The sequence below is a fragment of the Acomys minous genome (genome assembly GCF_964271855.1).
Source record: "Acomys minous genome assembly, chromosome: 10".
Taxonomy (NCBI): domain Eukaryota; kingdom Metazoa; phylum Chordata; class Mammalia; order Rodentia; family Muridae; genus Acomys; species Acomys minous.
In genome coordinates this window covers 106,994,966-107,016,606 of record NC_140491.1, presented here as the reverse complement: position 1 = coordinate 107,016,606, position 21,641 = coordinate 106,994,966, and the positions used below count along the sequence as shown (strand labels likewise).

The following is a 21,641-nucleotide window of genomic DNA, read 5'->3' as shown; positions in this document are numbered from 1 at the left end:
GGACAGCCTTGTTAAGACTGAGGTAGTAAAATTATAAAATCTGATTAGATTTGATATGGCTCCCGCTATGCCAGGCTTACTCTGAGCTCACTCTATGCCAGCTGTCTTGACTTTAAGTTGTAGCCACAGTACGTGCACTACACTCTTCCCCTCAACCTAGGCCTCTTTCCATCCACTTTGCTAGAAGCAAGTGATAATGGCTATAAAAACATCCCTCTGATGGCTTTATGCTGTGGAAATGTACATATATTCTTGGGCCCGTCATATCGACTTTAAAAGAATATCACACTGTGCCCTGACTGACTGGACAGACTAGAGTCTTTAAAAAGATTCATGACACATGAAGTATGATCTTGAATCACTTCAAGATGGTGACATCATACAAAGGAAATGTAAATGCCTACTGAACTGGTGCACAGAGTGAGTGAGAGCCCTTGCCCTAAATTTAGGAAAATTACCTCAAGATGAAATGAGGAAAGCGTTGATTTTCTGTGTAAGAAGATGTATTTGTTTCTGTTTCATGTATACAGGTGTTTTATTTGTATATAAGCCGCGTCATGTGCATGTAGTGCACACAGAGACCAGAAGAGGACATTGGATCCCCTGGAACTCAGATTACAGGAGGGAGGAATGGGAGGATGCAGGGGATGGGATAGCAAATGAGATGTAATATGAATTATTTTATTTTTCAATAAAAATGTGTTTAAAAAAAAAAACCCAAATGGTTATAAGCCACCTTGTGGGTGCTGTGAAACAGACTCAATCCCTCTGCTAGAGCAACAAATATGCTCTTAATCATTATGAGCCACCCTATCTCCAGGCCCTTGGTTTGTTTCTTAAGAGGCAAATGTAATTTTCAAATAAAGTAATGAACTACTGAAGAAAACTCCAAATATTGATAGATATGTAGGCAAAGAAATCATTCAAACCGGGCTGCTCACTAATAAAGACACTCCTTAAAGTAAGTGCTCAGTGATAGGGACGTGTTGGGCCTCCATCCTATCTCTGAGAATAGCGCATTGGACAATATGCTGAAACGCAGGAAAGAGGAGACTCTCTTCTAGTTGTACGACAGGGAAACCATCTGAAACAGCAAGTTGGGACCACGAATGTAATTCTAATAATCCAAGCTATCTTTCCTGGGACCGAGGAGGCAGGACAAGTGCTCACGCGCTGGTCGGGCAGGATCAGCAGTACACCTGTGGCTACCCTGCAGGTCCTATATTGTCCCTGTCCGTCAGCACAAAGGCTTTTCTTGACCTTTCTGTCGATATTGAAATCTAGTTTTTGTTGTTGTTGTTGTCTGCAGTCAATGATGGAACACATAATTGGGCAGATTAATATGATAATGTTTCAAGTGTTTGTAAAAATTTACATTTATAAAACACCTTCAGAACGTTCATGGGAGTGAGCATATGCATATAATGTTCCCTACAAACTTAGGAGGGACGATTTGAAGATGAAAGAAACCTTAAGGCTCTGAAGGAGGAGGTCTGCTCACCAGATGCCTCCGACATCAGTATCGGGCTTACAGATGCAGACAGGGCTCTTTTTGTGCCCACTGTCCCAAACACTGCCAATGGGGCCTCTACACTAGTTTGCTTTATATTAGTAAAAAAAAATAATTGCATTTGGGAAAGCAAAATTCTTTTCTTTTTAACCTTCATTTTAAAACCTTATTTTTATTTTATGCGCATGAGCACTTTACCTGCATGCGTGTCTGTGTGAGGGTATTGGGTCCCCTGAAACCGGAGTTGAAGATGGTTGTGAGGAACTGTGTGGGCGCTGGGAATTGAGCATGGGTCCTCTGGAAGAGCAGCCAGTGCGCTCAATCTCTCTGAGCCTTCTCTCCATCCCCGAGGGAAGCAAAACTCTTACTATGAGATTCCTGTTGTCATCGTCGCTGTCGTCATAGTCTTCCTCCTCCTCCTCCTCCTCCTCCTCCTCCTCCTCCTCCTCCTCCTCCCCCTCTTCCTTCTCCAGCCCCTCAATTCTAATTCCCTAGAGTCATTTCTAGCCAGAGCCACCCGGCAGATAGGAGTGACCGAAAGTACAGAAGGAAATGTGTGTGTGTGTGTGTATGTGTGTGTGTGTGTGTGTGTGTGTGTGTGTGTGTCTTTTTTCACAAAGTCTGGCCTTTCCTCTCACAAATGTTTATCCTTACTAAGCTGAGTTGAGCTACTATTGTTCTTTCTGTGCTCAAGCCCCTTTCCCAGGCAGGCAACTCCCTGAATGTGTGTGGATCCCTCGTGAATGTGCGCATGCCATCGCCAGCGCGCGCATACCCACGTGGAGGCCAGAGGTCAGCGGTAGTTGTCCTCCTTGGCCACTCTCTGTCTTGTTTGTTTAGTCCCTTGAGACAGGTCTGTCTGGCCAGCAAACACTAGAGACCTCCTATTTCCCACCCGGCCTCTATGGCTAGGTTACACATCATACCTGGGTTTTACATAGGCTCTTGGGGCCTGAACTCAGTCCTCGTGTGTACACAGTAGGCACTTTGTTAGTTCAGCCACCTACCTCCCCAGTGCCTGGAGTCAGATTCTCAAGGGACACAGAGAGGACTTTGTAGGTAATTAACTTCCTGAGATAGTTCCAGGGACTGGGTTTTTTGCTCACTCTTACAAGGACCTAACCCAAGTTTGAGAAGGGTGGAAGGGCTATAAGAAAATCTATAGTTTAAATGGCCAAGCCCAGCCTTATATATAGCTGATTTTTAGATGCAGGAGGAAGCATGGTTCTCATAGCTTTTTTGATAGCATTTCCTTAAACTCGATAGAAAACTGAGGCAGAACAAGTTTAAATGATTCCCCAAAACTTATCAATGAACCTCTCGGGCTGGAACTCACTTCCCCACGATAGTCTTTCTCCAATCCAGGCTGCTTTATTCGATTTCATATAATAGTCATGTCCTTATTAAACACGCGCTATGTAGTGTAGCAGGGCCATTCACTGGGGATAGAGAAAAATCTCTCCCCAAATTCTCAAAGCTCACAAAGGACAGCTAGAAAATGAAAGGGTAACTGCCCCTGCTCGGGTAAACTGAGTTAGGGAGGCAGGACCTGCTGGCGTCTGACTTAGACCGCTTGCATTGCATTCCCTGCCATCGGCAGCGTCACAACCAGCTCACTGCCACCCCCACCACGATTCAGTGCCAGCCTGAGCCTTCTCTGTAAAGGAGACTTTGCTCTGCACGGAGCAGCACTGGGTCAGAACCCTTAAGGCGAGGCCCAGGTTTTAAAGACACAGGAGATCTCTCCATTTACTATTTTTGGAACCGGGCACAAAAGAGCCCTCAAACCCTGGTTGGTTAACTATCTTAAAAGCATTGCGCAGTTTGGAATGCTAACACAGAATATACTTCTCCAAAACACATCACAGCCCCTCCAGACTCGCATCCAAATGACCTGAAATCTTTCTCCATCATGACGTCAAACGCGGACCATAGCTCTGTCTCTAAATAAGTTTACAATGGCTCCAACGCTACCAGGTACAGGAAGTCTACACAGATGTCAAAACACCTGGCACATCTTTTAACCAGGAGCATTCACTATCGGTTACTAAAGCTACAAGAGGACAAGCAAGCTCCCAGGGTGACGGTCTCCACGGAAGAGGACCAGCTGGTTCAGTGTTGTGTCCTTTGGCTGAGGAGAGAGGCTGGGTGCATGTGCAGGGCTGGAATTGGATGAGGTGAGGGCCACAAGGCAAGCTGCACTTCCACCCTTCCCTACAGCAGGCTTGAGATTCCATTGAGTCATTTTCCTCATGCCGGCTCTGCCGTTCAAACACTGTAATTATTTCATATATTTTTACCTAGTTATTATCTTACTCACCACAGGCACCTGTAATTTTTCTGTATTTTTTTTAACTGCTCATTTACTTATTCTTAATTCAGCTAATAATGGTGCCACGTATTAAAATTATCGCAGGGAAAGTAAGTGAAAACCTCCTAGGATGTGGAGACAGCAGATTCATTACAGCCTACAACAGGGAATAAAATATTATGTATACTTTTTGCAGTAAGTACATGCTAATTATGCAGCTATTTATAAAACACTTATCAACATTCAAACTGACACTCTTCAATGTTGTTGTTTTTTTAAAATCCTGCTTTGCATACAAGATCTCTGCTTGCGACTGAAAACAAACTTTGGGGGTCATCTGCCCACTGAGGAGACAAAGCTTCCGTAGTCTTTACTTGATGGCAAACTCCTCTCACGACGACGGCACAACTATCATGGTGGTATTTAATGGGGGTGTCCGGGTTTATAATGTACTTTCACACACATAGCCTCATTTGATCTTCAGAATGGCCCCGAGAGTGGGCAGCCCAAGGAATAATTACCCCTATTATGCAGAGAGGTCTCAGAGAGGTGAGGCATAATTGCCCGTACTGCGGCTTGGAGGCAGCACATCTTAAACAGGACCTTCTGGCTTCAGAGCCCTCCTCCGCAACCTCCTCCCCCCCCCCCCCAACCCCGCCACACCCCCTCCCCCACTGGGACCCGGGGCCTCACTGCTGCCCGCATGCCTTTTGTGGAGCAGTTCAACACTCCGGCCACCATCCTTTCCTGGAATGAATGTTCAAGTTCTAGAACAGGACGGCCTAGGTTTGCGTGGGTCAGTCTGTCGTCTGCGTGGAGCCTGGGGGTACTCTTCAGTTAGCTCCAAAGGGGAGGGTGAAATGGGCTAAAGTGAACAAGACACGGGGCTGCAACAGAGGCAGTGTTTAGTAGGCCATCGCTACTGCGCTCTGGGAACTCTTGCCCCGCCTCTGGGAAATTCTCATCAGTGACGCTGTTTAGACCCAACACACATTGCCCCCGTGTTCATGTGTGGCTATTAACTCCAGGCTTCCAGAAGCATCTGCAGTGCCAACAGTCTCTTTGCATGTCTCCAGTTTTCTTGCCTAGAATATTTTTACCTCTCCAGAATTCTGTTTTTTAGAAGCCCCTGACTCTTACCATATTCCTCTTAAGTTTCAAAGGAGGGTCTGTACTTACTTATAGCTAAACAGGACGTGACTGCGCCCTCTCCCGCCCCCAGTAACACACTGTCAGAGTTCACATTTTCTGCTAACATTGGTAGTGTAATTGGGAGCACATTAGTAAACTGTATAATCTCACTTCTCTCGTGAGCAGCGGTTGAGAGTCCATACCCTAAGTTATGCTATGAGGCTGAGGACATAGACATCTTCCAGGGACTTGCTTATCTACCAAGACGGTTATTTTCTTCCAATCAGGACATAGTGTTCTTATCAAATTGCTCTGATGGTGACAATATAGACAAACATTTTCCAGAATTCAAAAAGGGGCCACAGCGGTAAGACCTGACTTAAGGCAAATTTAAGTTGACAATTTTTCCTTTAGAACTCTAAAGAGGCGCCTAGGGAGATGGCTCAGCAGTCAGGAGTACTTAACACAAGCCATCGCAGGATTCTGAGTGATTAAGAGCACTGAACTCAAGCTTGGTTCCCAGCACCCACACAGGGCAGCTAGCAACAGCCTGTAATGCCAGCTCTAGGGGAAACAGTGCCTTTGGTCTCCATGGGCACCCTTATTCATTTGCACAGACCCACACGCACACATACGCATAATTAAAAACAAAACAAAACAAAACAAAAATAGGTCTTTAAAAATAAATCTAAAGAATGTTTCCACAAGTTCACTTCACCTAAAGAATATGAGCCTAACACTACTTTGTTAATCTTTCATTTACAACAAAAACAGTTGTTTTTTTTATGTGTTCCTGTTGAAACACCCAGCCAATTCATACAGACAGTATTTCCAGGCCAGTTTCACAGAACTACAGATGATGGAGACCCTGTCTTCCCCGAATGAGACTCTGTTATGTTTGTTTCTGTACAGGAACAAAGTGCATAAAAGACAGTTTTAACTAGAACTTAGTAGCAAATCTATATTCCATTTTTCCCTTTTAATTCAGAAACTAAATAAATTACTTCCATGTCAAAAGCATAAAATTTTTCCTGATCCTCAGCCAAAGAAAATTAGTATGCTAATAGAAAATATTCAACCAAAATTACCGCTGTATTTAAATTTCTATATGTTTAAATAGAAACCATTTATCACTTAGGGTCCTTTTAGCTTCTGTCAGAATCTGTCCTAAATAACAAAGACTGGTATTCACTGACATGCAAACCTATTGGCAGCGTGAGTTCTTGCCTGGTCCAAATGCTGGCGATGCCACCACAGACCCCAGCTCTGTGACTGCTAACTTGTTCAGGTTTACCCTTGAGTTCCTCACCTCCATTACAGTGCCCAGATAGTTGGTTCTAACAGTTGGGGTTGTATGCTTCCTATTTTCTGCCTTAAATGTTTCAAATGTTTTTTGCCCAGAATCCCAGAAAGCCTCACTGGCCCAGTCTACATGGGACCCTTGAGACTCTTTGCAAGGGCAGCTAAGCCCCTAAGCATGGTCAGAAAGGCCTCCTAGGACGGCTTGCATACTGTGGAGTCAGGTTCAGCACAAGACTACAAACAACAACCATGTTTCTATAACACTCTCCTGACAGCATATACAGACTCTTTGGGGTTTATTGGTCCTCCAGGCCTAGCTTTCTCTTGTATGTCAAATGAATTAAGTAATACACCATTTCCTTTGGTCTCATATTAGGGGAAATGTGTATTGGAAAAATAAACACTCTAAAAACACTAGGCATCAAGGAGCTGGTTGTCAAACTGGCAAACAGTGTTAACTCATACTGACCACTTACTGAGTTGAAGGCTATGGTAGGGTTTAGTCATAAAGCAGAGAAGGATGATACCAGGAGAGGAATATGGTTTAAAAAAGAACTCCCAAACACCAAAAACAAAACATGCTATACCTCTCTCCAACTCCCAAATTCTGTTGTGTTTTTTGTAAAACTTAACAGAGGTAAGATGTCAGGTGGATTTTTCTCTTTCTCTTTTTGTGGCAATTGAAAAGTTTTGCAGGGAAAGTGTCATGAAAATGACAACACTGCGTATATTTAGAAAAATGGTAGAAAATATTCAGTGGCATAGAAAGATGTTCATAAAATCCTGTTAGTGAAAAAAAAAGCATGAAATCACAACATAGTCCCATTCTCGCATTTACAACTGTACATCAGGCTGAGGAAAAGACCGTTGTACAAGCATGATGGCTTGACTTGGATACCTACAACTCACCTTAAAAGGCCAGGCATGGTGATGTGTGCTTGTAAAGTCAGTTCTCAGAGGGAAAGTGCAGGGGGGTCCCTGGGGCTCACGGGCCAGCTTGCCTAGCATAGTGAGCTAGCCCAGGATCCTAGTGAGAGGCCCTGCTCTGAAAACCAAGGTGGATGGTTCATGAGGAACAGCACCCAAGGTTAACTTTTGGCCTGTACATATAAACATGTGTACATATGCTCCTTGACACATACATACAGATGCACATGCACATATACACACATACACACACACAGACACATACACACACAGAGATATATAGACACACAGACGTAAACACACACACACACACACACAAGGAGTGGAGAGAGAATGAGAATTTGTTTTTTGATACTTTATTTTTATTTTATGTACATTAGTGTGTTAGCTACATGTATGTCTGTGTGAGTATGTCAGATCCCATGGAAAAGGAGTTACAGACAGTTGTGAGCAGCCATGTGGATGCTGGGAGTTGAACCTGGATCCTCTGGAAGAGCAGCCAGTGTTCCTAACTACTGAGCAATCTCTCTAGGCCCAGAATGAGAATTTTTAAAAAAGTAACTAATTAATTCAGATTACAACTCAATTGTTCTCCCATCACTTGTATCCTCCCGTTCCTCCCTTCCTCCCTTCCCCACCCTATTGCCCTCCCCTAGGCCCATGATTGAGGTTGATCTTCTTCCCCACTTTATGGTCACAGGCTATCAAGTGTCATCTTGGTAGCCTGCCTATTCTTTCTTTGAGTGCCACCAGGGTTCCCCACCAAGGGGAGGTCGTCAAATATGGGGCACTAGAGTTCATGTCAGAGTCAGTCCCAGATCTCCATATAACTGTGGAGAATGTCCTGTCCATTGGCTAGATCAGAGTAGGGCTTTGGTATTTACTACTTGTATTGTCCTTGGTTAGTGTAATAGTTTGAGCAGACCCCCCTTGGGCCCTGATCCACCCGTTATGTTGTTCTTCTTGTAGGTTTCTAAGATCCTCTGGTTCTTTCTATTTCCCCATCTCCTATATTTCTCTTACCTAGAGTCCCAATAGGATGTCCTCATGTCTACTCCAATCTCCTGGTAAGTGAAGACTTTCGTGGGACATGCCTCTTGGGCTAGTGACCAATTATAAGTGAGTAGATACCATGTGAGTCTTTCTGCTTCTGGGTTAACTCACTCAGAATGGGAATTTTTTTTAAAGTATATATCTCCATGTATTAAAAAGGATGAGAAGAATACACACTAAAATGTAAGCCATAGTTATATCTGGGAAATGATAAGGTTTTATATACTGGCAGCTTTAATTTTCTTTTTAAACTAAAGGAAAATTGAACTGATTTTTAAATATAGATTTTTAAAAAGATTTAAAAAGCTAGAGATGAAAAGTATAGGAAATGAACAAATATGATTTTAAGACTCATTATAAAGCACTTGTATTCATCAGGTCAAATCATGTCCAAAGTGTATTTAATGAATAGAGTCTCTCTCATTAGCACATAAAAGGGCTGATATATTAATGTTAAACTGAGTTCTACCACCTTTTTCTATGCTCAGAGCAAAAATAGACAAGACACACAATGCAGATTAAGGACAGAAATAGGTGTCAGTGGCTCTGGGCTCAAATCTTTTCTGTGCTGGTAATTACCTTTCTCTGAGCAAATCATAATTTTTCATTATCCTAGTTTATTGATTTGGAAAAAGAACAGTGAAAAAAATACTGACTACTTCTTTTTAGGGCTGCTGTGAAAAGTCAGAGGTGTCAAGTACTTTGAAAACACTCTGTACTTTACCAAAACCCATCAAGTCACAAAAATGTGCTTAAGTGCTTTGCCACTCCTGTGCCCTGTGTTAAGAACATGGGAGTCAACTGATTTGTCTAGCTGCACATACAACATCCAGTTGCTTATGGGATACAGTAAAAATGCACATATAGACACACATACATACACACATTCATGCATATACATACGTACATACATACATATGTACATACATACATACATACATACATACATACATACATGTTGTTTTGCCATTTCTCCACTGACTCTGTCGTGCGAGGCTGCCTCTGTAAACCTGTACAGGAAACACTTTTACCTCCATATGTCCAAGCTGCCCACTGATGACAGTGCCAAGCAGACCCCATCCCCAGGATGTGGGAATGAGTCAAGGGCCCAGAAGGTTCAGTGAGGTCATGTCTCATCTGTAAGGCCTTGAATACCTGCCAGCCCAGGCCCCTTCCTAAGGGCTGGGATCCTTTGGATTCCCTGTTTGCCAAGTTGCCCTATTCCCTTCTGATGGGTCATTTTATTCCTTAAGCCAGTCGCAGTTGGTTTATGTTACTTGTGGCCAGAAAAGCAGATAATCTAAGGGCCTTATCCATGCCATCACCATGAGGAAGGCAGAAAACTGCATATTGCACAAGCCCTCGAACATACACAACCTTGAGGATGGAGCCCTGCCTCTTTCCTTACTTGTGACAGGAAGAGCCCTGGCTTTCTGGGACATTACTCAGCTTCTGTCACCTAATGTGGTGGCCACTAGCCGCATGTGGCAATGTAAGTTAAAACAAGGGCAGTTAAGTCACACTGAAGCCAGTTCATTACAAGTCCAATTTTAACGCAGTGGCCATGGAACTAGCATGCATTGGACAGTGGTGACTAGACTATTTTATGGCCCAGAGCCTCGATAGAAATTCTCCCTACAGGCTCATCTGCAGGCCAAAACTGGTACTAGTTTGTTAGGATGTCCTTGGGTTTTCTAGGTAAATATGCAAATGAGGTGCCATAAGGGCCTTGCACATTCTGGAAACTATTAAAACTAGAAGGGTCTCCTCCTCCTCCTCCTCCTCCTCCTCATTCTCCTTCCTCTTCCTCTTCCGTTCCACCCCCCCCTCCTCTTCCCTTTCTTCTTTCTCCTCCTTTTAAAAAGAATGTGCTATGAAAATCTCTGAGGATGTTTAGCATAGGTGGAAGTCCAATGAGTAATTTTGTTTGGTTTTAGCAAGGCCCTTTGGTTGTATAAAGGGCCTGTATAAATGCAGTGCATTTTGAAGAAATGTTCTTAAACTGTAATCAAAGGTTATAGAATCAGCAACAACTTAAATATGCCTTTAAAGAAATTAATTATAAAGAGAACAAGTGATAAATCCCAGATGACCCTGCCACTGCACTGGGAATGCCACTCCATGCTTACAGAGGGCTTTAAGGTCCACATCTGCAAAGCAATGCTTACGCTAACTCAAACAGAATCTTGTGAGGATGAGATGATGGCATAGTTCAAAGCTCTCGGGAGAATGTCTGAAACTCAACCCCAGAGGGCTGAATCAAAGTAGAACAAAGAAGAGAATCTAAGTCCTCACAGAAGAAGGATGTTTGGAGGCACCAGGCAGTGCACATTATATCCAGCCATCCTAGCTTGCCTCGCTCTGCTGAGGAGTTGGCACGGGATACGCAGGTCTCCTGTGGGTGCTTGTGCTTTCTTCTTCTTCATCAACACCATCACCCCCATTCCTTCTTTACAACACCATCACCCATCACCCCTACTCCTTCTCTGACCGGGCATGGCATGAGCCTTCCCTGTGGAGCTGCCGCTTTCAAAACAGCTGGCACCGTGACCGTCCCTCGGACTCTTAAAGGGGAGGAGCTACTAAGTGAAGAGAAAGGCATAAGCTTCGTGTAGGGGCTTTAATGTATAGAGATGAAGGCTTGGCCAGTGCCACTCTCACCTTTGGGTTCGCCCAGTTTAGGTTTATTGGCACACTAACCACCGAGGGAATCAAGCTGAATTTAGAAGCGGTTTTTATTTTCCTTCCAACAAATCTCAAAGGTCTCAGAACGCTCAGCATGTATAGAGTGAAGAGAGCATGAAGGAGTCCCTGAATATGTTAATTCCACCTTAGAAAACTGAAGAGGAGCCGGAAAGAATACACAATACAGGTAAAGACTCATTAAGCTGTCATTACTTGGAAATATCGTTTCCAGGCAAATAAACACCCGGATCTTACTCTTGCAGCTTTTCCTCTGAGTAATGCGTTCAACTCAAATCTCCCATCCTCACACAATTCTGTTGACTTCAAAGCGAATTCTGGGTGAGCAAGAAAATGAGAATGAAATAGGACAACTATAGTTTTGAGAAAGGCAAGCATGGCAACACCGATTGGACTGCTCAAGCAAAGGACTAAAGAGACAATCTCTGGATGCGTTTAGTTGCTCCAGAAGGGCAAAGCGTTTTGGGGCCTAAATATTTGTGCCTCTAAAAATAAAGCAGAATTAGAAGATAGGTTTTCACGTCGCCTCCAAAACTGACATCCACAGAATTCCCCTCTTTTATGCAGTTTATCAATTTTGAATGCTTACGATTCCAATGCTTGCCAACTGGTCAGTTCACACCGTTACTGGAAAGTTGCCATCAACCAAACACAGCCTTTGCTCTGTCTATTGGACTGTCCTTAGAATTTCAAGTAGTGGCTTTTTGTTTTAAGGCAATGTGACGTAAAGAGATCAGTCCAGGAAGCAATGTCGGCCTTGCCTTCCTGAGTGTCTGGTTTGGGTGTGGTTTGTCTTCTCTGACTCTCGTGTTGAAATCTGAGTGACACTGTAAGGTTTTGAGGAGTGGAAGGACCCTTAAGAGAGAAATTAGTCACGGAAGCACTGCCCTTGTGGACACATTAGTCTCTCTCTCTGAGGGCAGGGCTTGTGACTCTCACTGTCTGGGACTGATGAGACATTGTGAAGACAGGTTGTTACAAAGTGAAGCCACACTTCTTGCGTTGTCTCTTTTGCATTTGCCTGCCAAGCTTTCTGCTTTTGTCATTTAATGACACAGTGCAAGGCCCTTGACGGATGCAGCTGCCCGGTCTGGAGACCTCTATCCTCCAGAACCATGAGCAAAATCAACTTCCTTTCTTCACAAACAACCCAGTCCTGGGAATTCTGCTATAGCAATGGAAAAACGGACTAAGACAAAGTAACTTGGCTTGTGCCTCATACAGTTAGTAAAACCCACAGGCAAGAAAAGGCAGATGTCTGTCTACACCAGGGAAAATGCTAGCATTTCAGAATCTGGTAAGACTAAAGAGCATAGCGTGGTCTGAGCCAGACTTACCTTCAGGAGATGGAGTGAGGCAATGACCATTTCATGTGGGGTGTTTCTGAGAGTAGAGACTTACCACAGTGAAAGGATATTGGGCCACCAGGGCAGGGCAAAGCTGGGTATTTGGCATAAAAACACAGTGCATCATAACAAAATCATTTAAAACGGAATCTGGAAGGGTGAGAAGAGAAGAAATTACATTTTGTGTTAACTCTAGGGTAGCAAGAGGTTCTAGTCATTCGTTCTTAAGTGTCAGTTTGGGGATGATTGTCTGTGTGGGGGTGCCTTCATCCCAAATTAGTGATGTGGACAGGGCTCGAGATCAAAATTCAATTTCTTAGGACAATGAACAAAAATATAGCATTTTTAAAAAAGGGCCAGCCTTATATGAATGACATTAGTCACTTTAAGCACAAATAGCTTTTTCTCTGGGCTGGGACCTTACAAATACCTCTTAATACACACACACACACACACACACACACACACACACACACACACACACACACACACAAATATGCATATATATTTTATTTGTATGTTAAATATATTTCTATATTAAGGAATTGTACCTGGGCAATAGCCTAATGCTGAATTAACACATAGCCTTTTGTCTGTTTTATACCTCCTTTGTTGCAATATGTCTTTTCTTTTATCTTTGATTTTGCCTCTTTCCAGAAGGAGCAACACAGGAGAGAGGAGGATAAAACTACGGGAAAATGAAGGTAGTAAAAGCACAGAACTGGAGGGCAGAGGAAATCAGCCAAAAGAGATACATGAAGGCCTTGAGAGCAGCGTTGGAAGTGACCAGAGCCAGTCACTGGACGACAGCTGGGGCCATACCTGCTCTGTGAGCGGGGAAGCAGGGGATGGCGAGGGAGAGAAGGCTGTCTCAGTACCTCATCACCGAGCTGCTGGGTGCCTCCTTATTGCAAGGATGACATCATCCAGGCATCCTTGCTGGGAAAGCGTGTGTAGACACACTTCGAAGCCACGGAAGGAAATTCACTGGGTGTTTTAGTCTCTTTATACTCAGCCAGTCAGGATGCCAGAAAGAAGCCTCTTGGAGCTTATTTTTTAATTACCAAAGGACACTGTTTGTCCAACTTTAGGTAATGCTTGTGTTTTGTGTCATCTAGAAGGCCTGCACTGTATTGTATTTAAATTCTGCCTATTTGGTTCTGTGGTGCCGGGGATCAAAACCATGCTCAACACATGCTAAGCAAGTGCTCTACCGCTGAGCTACAGTCCCAACCCTAGAGGACTTTCTATTTTTCTAAGGCAGAAATTTGCCCCGGGATCTGAAGGCTGAGGAGCTGGTCACAGCATGACCAACCACCCAGCACTCTTTGTTTTTGTTTTTCTTCTCGTTTTTTGACACAGGGTCTCTCTACATAGCCCCGGCTGTCCTGGAAGTCACTCTGTCGATCATGGTGACTTCAAACTCATGGAGACCTACCTGCCCCTGCTCCCAAAGTGCTGGGGTTAAAGGTGTGGCCACCACACTCAGCCTCACATTTCAAGTGATCTTTCTCTCTCTCTTTTTTTTCCCCTTGATTTTTTTCCAAGACAGGGCTTGTCTGTGTAGCCCTGGCTGTCCTGGACTCGTACTGTAGACCAGGCTGGCCTCGAACTCACAGTGATCCATCTGCCTCTGCCTACGAGTGCTGGGATTAAAGGTGTGTGACACTGCTCTTGGCTCTTTTTTTCTACTAATGTATAGCAATTCCTGAAAATATATTTCAAATAATCATCTCATAGAAGATGCTTTCCCAGTAATTTGATGACTGATGTTGATCACAGAAGCCAAAGGCTGGGAGACTAACAGATTTTAAGTGGAAAAACTGATGTTCTGATACATCAAGAGAATGTATTACCACACCACACCACACCATACCACACCTCACCACACCACACCACACCTCACCACACCACACCACACCACACCTCACCACACCACACCACACCATACCACACCACACCACACCACACCTCACCACACCACACCTCACCACACCATACCACACCACACCACACCACACCACACCTCACCACACCTCACCACACCACACCACACCACACCACACCTCACCACACCACACCTCACCACACCACACCACACCACACCTCACCACACCACACCACACCACACCACACCACACCACACCACACCTCACCACACCACACCACACCACACCTCACCACACCTTGCCACGCCACGCCACACCACACCTCACCACACCTCACCACACCACACCACACCACACCTCACCACACACCACACCACACCTCACCACACCACACCACACCACACCTCACCACACCTCGCCACGCCACGCCACACCATACCTCACCACACCTCACCACACCTCACCACACCACATCTCGCCACACCTCGCCACGCCACGCCACACCACACCACACCACACCACACCTCACCACACCTCACCACACCACACCACACCACACCACACCTCACCACACCTCACCACACCACACCACACCACACCTCACCACACCTCACCTCACCACACCACACCACACCACACCACACCACACCACACCTCACCACACCTCGCCACGCCACGCCACGCCACGCCACGCCACGCCTCACCACGCCTCACCACGCCACACCACGCCACACCACGCCACACCTCGCCACACCTCGCCACACCACACCACACCACACCACACCACACCACACCACACCACACCTCACCACACCTCACCACACCTCACCACACCACACCACACCTCACCACACCTCACCACACCTCACCACACCACACCACACCTCACCACACCTCACCACACCTCACCACACCACACCACACCTCACCTCACCACACCTCACCACACCTCACCACACCACACCACACCTCACCACACCTCACCACACCTCACCACACCACACCACACCTCACCACACCTCACCACACCTCACCACACCTCACCACACCTCACCACACCTCACCACACCACACCACACCTCACCACACCTCACCACACCTCACCACACCACACCACACCTCACCACACCTCACCACACCACACCACACCTCACCACACCTCACCACACCACACCACACCTCACCACACCTCACCACACCTCACCACACCACACCACACCTCACCTCACCACACCTCACCACACCTCACCACACCACACCACACCTCACCACACCTCACCACACCTCACCACACCTCACCACACCTCACCACACCACACCACACCACACCACACCACACCACACACAGCACACCTCACCACACCACACCTCACCACACCTCACCACACCACACCACACCACACCACACCACACCACACCACACCTCACCACACCACACCACACCACACCTCACCACACCACACCACACCTCACCACACCACACCACACCATACCACACCTCACCACACCACACCACACCATACCACACCTCACCACACCACACCACACCACACCATACCACACCTCACCACACCACACCACACCATACCACACCTCACCACACCACACCACACCACACCATACCACACCTCACCACACCACACCACACCACACCATACCACACCTCACCACACCACACCACACCACACCACACCACACCACACCTCACCACACCACACCATACCACACCTCACCACACCACACCACACCATACCACACCTCACCACACCACACCACACCATACCACACCTCACCACACCACACCACACCACACCATACCACACCTCACCACACCACACCACACCATACCACACCTCACCACACCACACCACACCACACCATACCACACCTCACCACACCACACCACACCACACCATACCACACCTCACCACACCACACCACACCATACCACACCTCACCACACCACACTGCACTGCACCACACCACACCTCACCACACCTCACCACACCACACCACACCACACCTCACCACACCACACCACATCACACCACACTGCACCGCACCGCACCACACCTCACCACACCTCACCACACCACACCGCACCGCACCACACCTCACCACACCACATCATACACACTACAGTTGCTAATACACCAGAATCTTCCTTTGGGTCATTATTCATTTTCAAGAAAAAGGAGTTTCTTGAGTTATTTAATGACACATTTTGGGCAAAGAAAAAAAAAAAAAACAATTCTTCCTGCATTTTCCTGACCTCTGGCCTTGGAACTTTGGTTTATTTGGAGTTCCAAATGTCTCTCAGAAGCAATCCCCTCCTACCTAAATACAGAGAGAGTAACCTCTTTCTTTTCTTTCTTTCTTTCTTTTTTTTTTTTTTAATACCTCAGCAAAGCTTTTCTCCTCTTTGCTCAGATATTTCCAGCTATACCCTAGTACTTGGTTCTGTATTTAAGTCTCTGGAAGATCCATACCCCAAATCCTTAGCCCTTACTTTCCTGGCCCACATATGTGCATGAAGCACAGCAGAAGCCAGACTGCTTGGCCCCTCCGCCCTGGCTTCCAGGCTACTACTAAATTTCTCTCTTGGTAAGGAGGGCTTTGTCCCAACTCTAGTTACCGGTCACTGGTCTTCCTTCAGGGCTACTTTAAAGGGTAAACTCTCCCTGACATTTTCCTGAGTCTTCTTGGTCAGTCCCTCCAAGCACTGACCACTGCCTTAAATCCCAGTTATTTGTACCTTCCCTCTTGTCTCTAGCATATTCTAAACTTCCTGAGAGGGAGAGAGAGACAGAGTGATCTGTTTACATCACTGAACACAAGGCATCCATCCATCTGAGTACCTGCCTGGACTGACTCAACAAATACTGCTCTAAGAAGAACAGACCCATGCCTGGGGTCTTGGCTTTGTGTCAACAACTCCCCACTTCATTTGCTGTTTTGCAAAAATCTCAGATAATCAATTCATAGAATAAGACACTGGAAAGAGATTAGAAAGTCAGTGGCAACATACTTATAAGAAATATATAATAATGGTATCTTCATCTTAGGTAAATTGCCAAGGTCAGTTGTTCATGGATTTTGACCTACCACTAAGTTTCTGAGATAAATCTGTGAATTTATTATAGTGAGAGATGTTCTCTCGTGGAAGGCACTGTGCTTAAAACATTAACCCATGATGCTATTCAGTAAGACAGGCAAGGAGCTCAGGATTTTTCTTTGAAATTGGATGCCTGAACCGGCAGTGCAGCTCTGGGGTACAACACTTGCCTAGTATACCCAGGGCCCTGGCTTCCATGCCCAGCATCACAAGAAAGTACAAAGACAAAGCTGGCTGCAGGCTGTTCCTTCCGATTCTCCCACAAAGTGGAAATAATGTGACCCTGGACACAGCTCACTTGTGAGATTTGTCTTTTCTCATCCTCAGTGTTGTCTCTTAACAGCAAGGCTTGCTCACTATAAGGAAGTTTATGTGATGAACTTTATTATTCACAAAAGACATGCTGTGGGACTAAGTCCCAGAACCTCCAAATGTGACACTGTACGGAAACAGGGTCTTTGAAGACGCAAGTTAAGGTGAGTCACTAGTGTGGGCTCTAACCAATGTCCTGTAAAAAAAAAAAATCTGGACACAGGGACATCTCTGCACAGAAGGAAGACCATATGAAGACTCACAAAGTGACGTTGGAGCTCTACATGGAAGGATTCCAACAGACACCAGGGGATAAGAGAGAGAAAAAGATGGACTCTATCACAACCCTCCTAAGGAAATCTATCTACTATCACTACCATTGTAGACGTCTAGCCTCCTGTGGGACAATCAGATGCCACCGTCTGGGCATCTGTTCTTTGTTAGAGCAGCTGGCAGTAAAACTGAACCGGGTGGTGGTATTTAGTTCACTCTGGACTAAGACTCCACAACCACAGAGAGAACCATTTATTCTGAATGTGGGAAGCTTCAAATGCTCTATGGGAAGAGGTTGGGTTTACATGATGGCCTAACAGACACCTGTGTGTGTGTGTGTGTGTGTGTGTGTGTGTGTGTGTGTTGGAACTGAATGCATTAGAACAGACGTCTGTGGAAGGCTACGCTTAACATGCTCAAATGGAACTACATCACTGCTAGGGATGGGCTGGTCTCCGCACCACCCAGGGACACTCTAAAAAAGAATGGACATGACACCCCTCTTGTACTGCCCTGGCGGCCCACGCTGAGAGAAAAATCAGGATTTTTTTTCTCTCTCTCACAATTCTATACATGGATTTGGTAGATTCTCAAAACTCTCCTGTGCGCATACCTGTTGCTTCATTCAAGGATGGTTCGAGGCGTATTGTTTCTAGAAAATGCTCTAAAATTTTTTCAGGTGTTCCTGACATCACAGTATACCTGGGCAAGAAGGGAAAAGACCATTAGATTTTTTTTTTTTTTAAACAAAGGTGAGCACTCATTGGGAGAAGCAGATTGCTGACATATATTTCTGAAAACAGAGCTGCTGGGAAAGCATGGGCCACTTGTGACTACTGTGCTCACTGTGGTGAGGAAGACCACGGGCCTTGCCCAAGCACACAAGAAGCAATAGAAAAACAGTCAATAGGAGCACAGACTAAAAGACGTTCTTTTCCCCTTTCCTAAGAGATAAGCTCCCTCAGCTGGAGCTGAGGAATGCCAGCCTTAGTCCAAGGGAGAATGCAAAGTAGTATATAAATCCTGGGGCAGGGCAACAGCAGGGCATGGCATGGCAGGGCAGGGCAGGGCAGGGCAGGGAGGGCGCTGCCAAGGAAAACGACAGTGGACTGGGTTATCCAGGCATGGGTCACTCATACAAAATGTCAGTATTACACTGGGTTCCCCTGCAGAATTCTGGAATGTTCTGTCTTTTCCAACAGAACACTGCTATGTGCTTTGGAAATCAGCTAATAATGAAAACAAAAAACAAAACAAAACAAAACAAAACAAAAACCAAAAACCTCAAGTACCAGCGAGCAAACAAACCCAGGGAGCATCACGAACAGGAGTAATCAGAAGTAGAAAGCTATGCATAAGGTATTCAATGTCAAATCTGAATTACTTTAGGGGGTTGCAGCAAGGGATCTATTCGGGGTACTCTCCAGTCATCAGGAGATGATGTACTTTTAAAATTGAAGGTGAGTTAAAGTCGGGGGTGAAGAGAGTGGCAAACACAAAGTACCTAGGATGCTGTGGGTGCCCCTCAGGCAGAACTCAGCCCTGCCCTTCCTGCTTGGCATGACGATGGGAAAGAAATCTACCAACGGAAAGAATGTTCTCTCATGTTCGGAAAGCAGAGACAGGCTCAAGCTCGGAAAGAGCCCAGCTCCCTTTTTCACCTCCTCACCCATGCGCTTTTCCTGCCTGTTTGAGACTGTGGAGGAGGCACGCAGAGCTGGCAAGAAGAGCCCCTCCAACAGCAGCAGGGTCTTACCTCCCGCCTGAGGGATGGAAGAGACCCGAAAGCATATGGTCCTGAGAACATGAAAACAGAGAGTGGCCCTGGACATCGAACTCAGGGCCTTGTGTGCACTAGGCAAGTGTGTGCTCTGCTACTTAGCCATAGCTCAAATGAATGAATCAATGGCTCACTAGAAGAGCCGCCAGAGGAGCAGCTTATGGCCACATTAATCAGGAAGCAGAGTGGGGGTCAGGAGAGCAGTCTACGCCTGTCTGGTGTTTGCTACGCCCCCAGCAACCAGGTAGGTGCTGGATTAGGCAGCCCTGTGTACTCCTGTAGTTAGTTAATTTTGCCCGGTGGGGAAGCTGGCCTGCTTTAGAGAATGCAACTGTGTGGCCGCTTTGGTTGGTTGGTTGATTGGTTGGCTGGGTTATGGAGCAAGATGCTCTGTGTGGAGAGAAGACCAGTCTGGCTGTCAAGAGCTCATTCAGAACAGGAAGTTCTCTGTGAAATTAAGAGTCTTCCTCTCCGAGGAGGCTTTGCAAGAAACTTGTATTTAAATAAGACTAGACATGCATTCCTTAACTGAACCCTGAGTGAGTTAGTCGCTTCGTGTGTTGTCTGGGTAGAGACTGACTGGCCATGAGTGCCTTTGTCAGAACTTTAATTCTGAAGCAGTCTGCGTTTACACTCTGGTTCTCTTTGTCTGGACTTCCCTTAGGTGGAGTATTCTGCCAGATCACATAGACTGAAGACCCACTGGCTTGTCACACAAGCTGTCACCTCAACAGAGAGCAAGTATCTTCTTTCAGGCCCTGCCTGCCTGGCCAGTCATGTCCCGCCGGTCTTTCTTTGGTCCTCGACTCCCTCTAGTGGCACAGCTCTGCAGACTGCTTACCTAACCTATAGCTCCATAAGAACTAGGAAAGGGGCGCATAGAAACCTCTGGATGGCCCCAGTTCTGCCTAAAACATCAGATTCTGGCTTTACACCCACCAGAAACAGGCAGGCGCCTACCGTTTGAGCCCTTGCTATGTGGGGTCAAACGTGCCTGAGACTAGATAGAGCAACTCTTGTCAATTTATGGCAAGAGGCAGCTACCCCAGTTCTAGTAAAAAGCCACCCTAGTTGACTTAAAGCCAGCAGGCTCTCTTAAACTTGTGAAAGGAAAAACAATCTTTTCCTAATACCAAGTCTACATTTAGAAGAAAAAAAAAAAAAAAAAAAAAAAGCAAGGCCCGGGAGCAGAGGAACAGAAAAGCAAACCCTCCTATGAACAAGCTGAGAGTACTGCAGTGGGAAAACCCATCTAAGGAAAAGGCAGGGCCCTGAGCAGAAAAGGACAGTCATTTCAAGTTCTTGTCTTACCAAGTTCTCACAACCCAGTGACCACGACATCCCCCAAAGGGGGTGTCGCAGTGAGCCCATCATCCCAACCATTACTTAATATCAGCACTGATGCTACACTCAGTGTTCAGGGGCTTGGGCTGAGTCAGGCAGTTTTTAAAGCTTAATGTATATATAAAAACTAACCTGGAGTTCTCGGGGGTCGGGGGGGAGAAGGAAACAGAAATATAGTATTAGTGCCACCAACATGATGATGTTTTCTGAGTTTGAAAAAGAACAATTTCTGCAGAGACAGATACCCTCAATTGTACGTCTATCTGCAGACCCGGTTGTTGGCGTGCTATCGGCGTTGATGAGGACAGCAGGCATGACGTTTACTTACAGGACCCTCCTTTCAGCTCTGGTCAGTCTTGTAAAATGACCCCTTGTGGTAACAGCTTTTCATTCTTTAGGCAGCTAACTGTGCAGTGTGTTACTTTCTACCCAGTGCATTTCACAAATAGCTTGCTGCAAACATGCAAGTGGTAGGGTGAGGTGGTGGTGGTTATCTTTAAATTATATAAGAAATTTGGGCTGGATAACAGGACACAAATGGAAAATTTGGTACTAAAATAAACCTAAGACACTTTTCTTTTATATAATCTTTATATCTTTGTTGTTGTTGTTGTTTTTGTTTTTCAAGACAGGGTTTCTCCGTAT

General features: G+C 45.8%; 1 protein-coding gene across 9 annotated transcripts in view; it reads right to left on the bottom strand.

Annotated features, from left to right (window-relative positions):
* Nucleotides 1-21,641, bottom strand: part of RAPGEF4 (Rap guanine nucleotide exchange factor 4) — a 291,519-nt gene that overhangs the window by 35,838 nt on the left and 234,040 nt on the right. For all 9 annotated transcript variants that reach the window (XM_084799441.1, XM_084799442.1, XM_084799444.1 and 6 more), the window contains 2 exons: nucleotides 18,486-18,574; nucleotides 12,355-12,433 (listed from right to left, as the gene is read on the bottom strand). In XM_084799441.1, coding sequence (XP_084655567.1) covers nucleotides 12,355-12,433; nucleotides 18,486-18,574 — 168 coding nt within the window. The remainder of the gene's footprint in view (nucleotides 1-12,354; nucleotides 12,434-18,485; nucleotides 18,575-21,641) is intronic.